The following is a 2,039-nucleotide window of genomic DNA, read 5'->3' on the forward strand; positions in this document are numbered from 1 at the left end:
TCTACTCGGAGATGCCCGGTTGGTGCAGGCATCGACAGGCGCAGCAGTCTTGGCCAGCCCTGTCCTTCAAAGTTGAAGGTGGCAGCGGGATTCCTTTCCTTGGCGCCAGGTTTCAAAAGATATTCGGTCCTGTTCGCGTCGCACCAGAATTCAATTGCACAACTATGGAGTTTACTTTTGGATTCACTTGTGTGAACGCAGGCAGTAATGCTCATAGCTTCAGCCCCTTTTATTACAGGCTTCACCCGATTTTGCGTGCGGATTATCGATTAAGCTCGAAACTGCCTGGCGATAACGGTACGACTTAATTAGCCGTGCTCACGCGGCTATTGTTCGCGCTCGCGAATCACGCTTGTCGCGTGCGTACGTCGGCGCGTGTGGTGTATGCCGGTCTTTGACTATATAAGTATGGACTAATAGTGATTAACTTCATACGTGTCGCCAAGCTGGAAGATGTAAACTCCACCCCAGTTAGTAATTTTCTGCGGGGTGGGGGAAGGCTCCTGTGAAATCAGCGTGTTTACGACATGTAAAGGAAAGGTGCTGAGTCTATTTTTTATTTCTTTCCATCGATTTGAAATTTTTTCCGACTCCCTATCAATTTTCAACATAACATTTAATACATTTTGACATATTTGACATTTTTTTACTGACTGGGGTGGAGCCTAACAATCGAAGTTCGATACCTCAACCAACTTCAGCTCGGTGACACCGGGCATATGTCTTTTACATAGTAAAAGTGGGGGGACTAGCAGTCCATATTTATATAGTCAAAGATGCCGGTGCGTCTGCACGTAGGCGCTCTTCTGTAACGCGTATTCCGCTACTTTGTGGCGCTATAAGCCACGCCACAAGACTCATTTACAATCTAGTCGCTACGTGGAACACTGATAAATCAATATGTTAATCTACACCTTTAATGTGCTTATTGTTAGTGTAGCGGTATTTGGATTATCCTCAGCCGCAGAAACTACTGTTCGTAAGTGTTCTTTAATAATTCTTTTTATTTTCTTTTTAATCGTTTTAAATATGTCGCAAATCATTATAAAAATCGGATCGATAAGCGGTGTGTAATCACTTCCCTTATATACCGAAAACCATTAACATGATGTGATAGCGTTATTTTCTTAAATTTATACTTTATAGCAACAATTGCTATTCCGTTGATGTAACATTTTGCGTACCTATACGTTAATCAGCTCCAGTTTATCAATAAAACCTTTCAAATAATAATGGTATATTAATGGTAGACAATAATGATATAACAACGCACTGTAGACTTTGAATGCATCTTGCGATCTTTAAGCAGTTATGTAATATAATACTTCGAGATGCGTTATATTATATTATGGATGTGTCGGGGGGATATATTAAGGATAGGCGATGGGATTCCGGTGTCTTGCAATGAGCAGAGTCGTTTATATTTAACTGTACATTTATTGAAATAACTCACTGATATCACATTTACACTTATGTGAAGAGCGGCTCCGAAATATCGTTAAGAGGCTTTGCGCACAAAGTTGGCCGGCGTGCCTCGCGGCTATATTCTCACGCGCAAAATGCGTGATCGCGGCTAAGTCCGAATACGTCTTTGCGTATGCTCCGATAGCTAAGTCTAAATATCAGAAGCTCGATTGCTCCAGTGGCTAAGTCCGTAAATGCGGAGGCTCGATTGCTCCAGCGGCTAAGTCCGTAAATGTGGAAAATACTCGATCGCGAAACTGCTCCGATATTTCCGATAATTATTGAAGAGCTCCGAAATAAATCTCTCTCCGCATACTCTCGAAAACACCATTATATACCCCTCCGGAACGCCGGATATCGATCTCACCCCCTAGATCGGGGTGCACGCGCCGGCTCGTCACGCATATTCGCAGGCAGATGGCCTCAGACTGCCAATTTTCTTACAGTTAATAATAAGTCTGTTTTTTTAGCTGAACTTCTCGTACGGTTTAGTCCTTTTTTCTTTCTATATTAAAAAAGAAAGAAAAAAGTAAATAATATGCAAGAACTTTATTCGGCTAAAAAAGAGTAGGCTT

At 42.0% G+C, this 2,039-nt stretch overlaps 1 protein-coding gene across 3 annotated transcripts in view; it reads left to right on the forward strand.

Moving 5' to 3' along the window:
* The first annotated feature begins 513 nt into the window (after positions 1-513).
* Positions 514-2,039, forward strand: part of LOC105458255 — a 4,527-nt gene continuing 3,001 nt past the window's right edge. Inside the window, exon 1 of one of the 3 annotated variants that reach the window (XM_011703430.1) lies at positions 514-979. In XM_011703430.1, the coding sequence (XP_011701732.1) occupies positions 901-979 (79 nt within the window). In that variant the 5' untranslated portion in view covers positions 514-900. The remainder of the gene's footprint in view (positions 980-2,039) is intronic. The other 2 variants (XM_011703429.1, XM_011703428.1) reach the window with 2 other exon arrangements.

The sequence above is a fragment of the Wasmannia auropunctata genome, unplaced genomic scaffold (assembly GCF_000956235.1).
Source record: "Wasmannia auropunctata unplaced genomic scaffold, wasmannia.A_1.0 LD334578.1, whole genome shotgun sequence".
In the NCBI taxonomy this organism is placed as follows: Eukaryota; Metazoa; Arthropoda; class Insecta; order Hymenoptera; family Formicidae; genus Wasmannia; species Wasmannia auropunctata.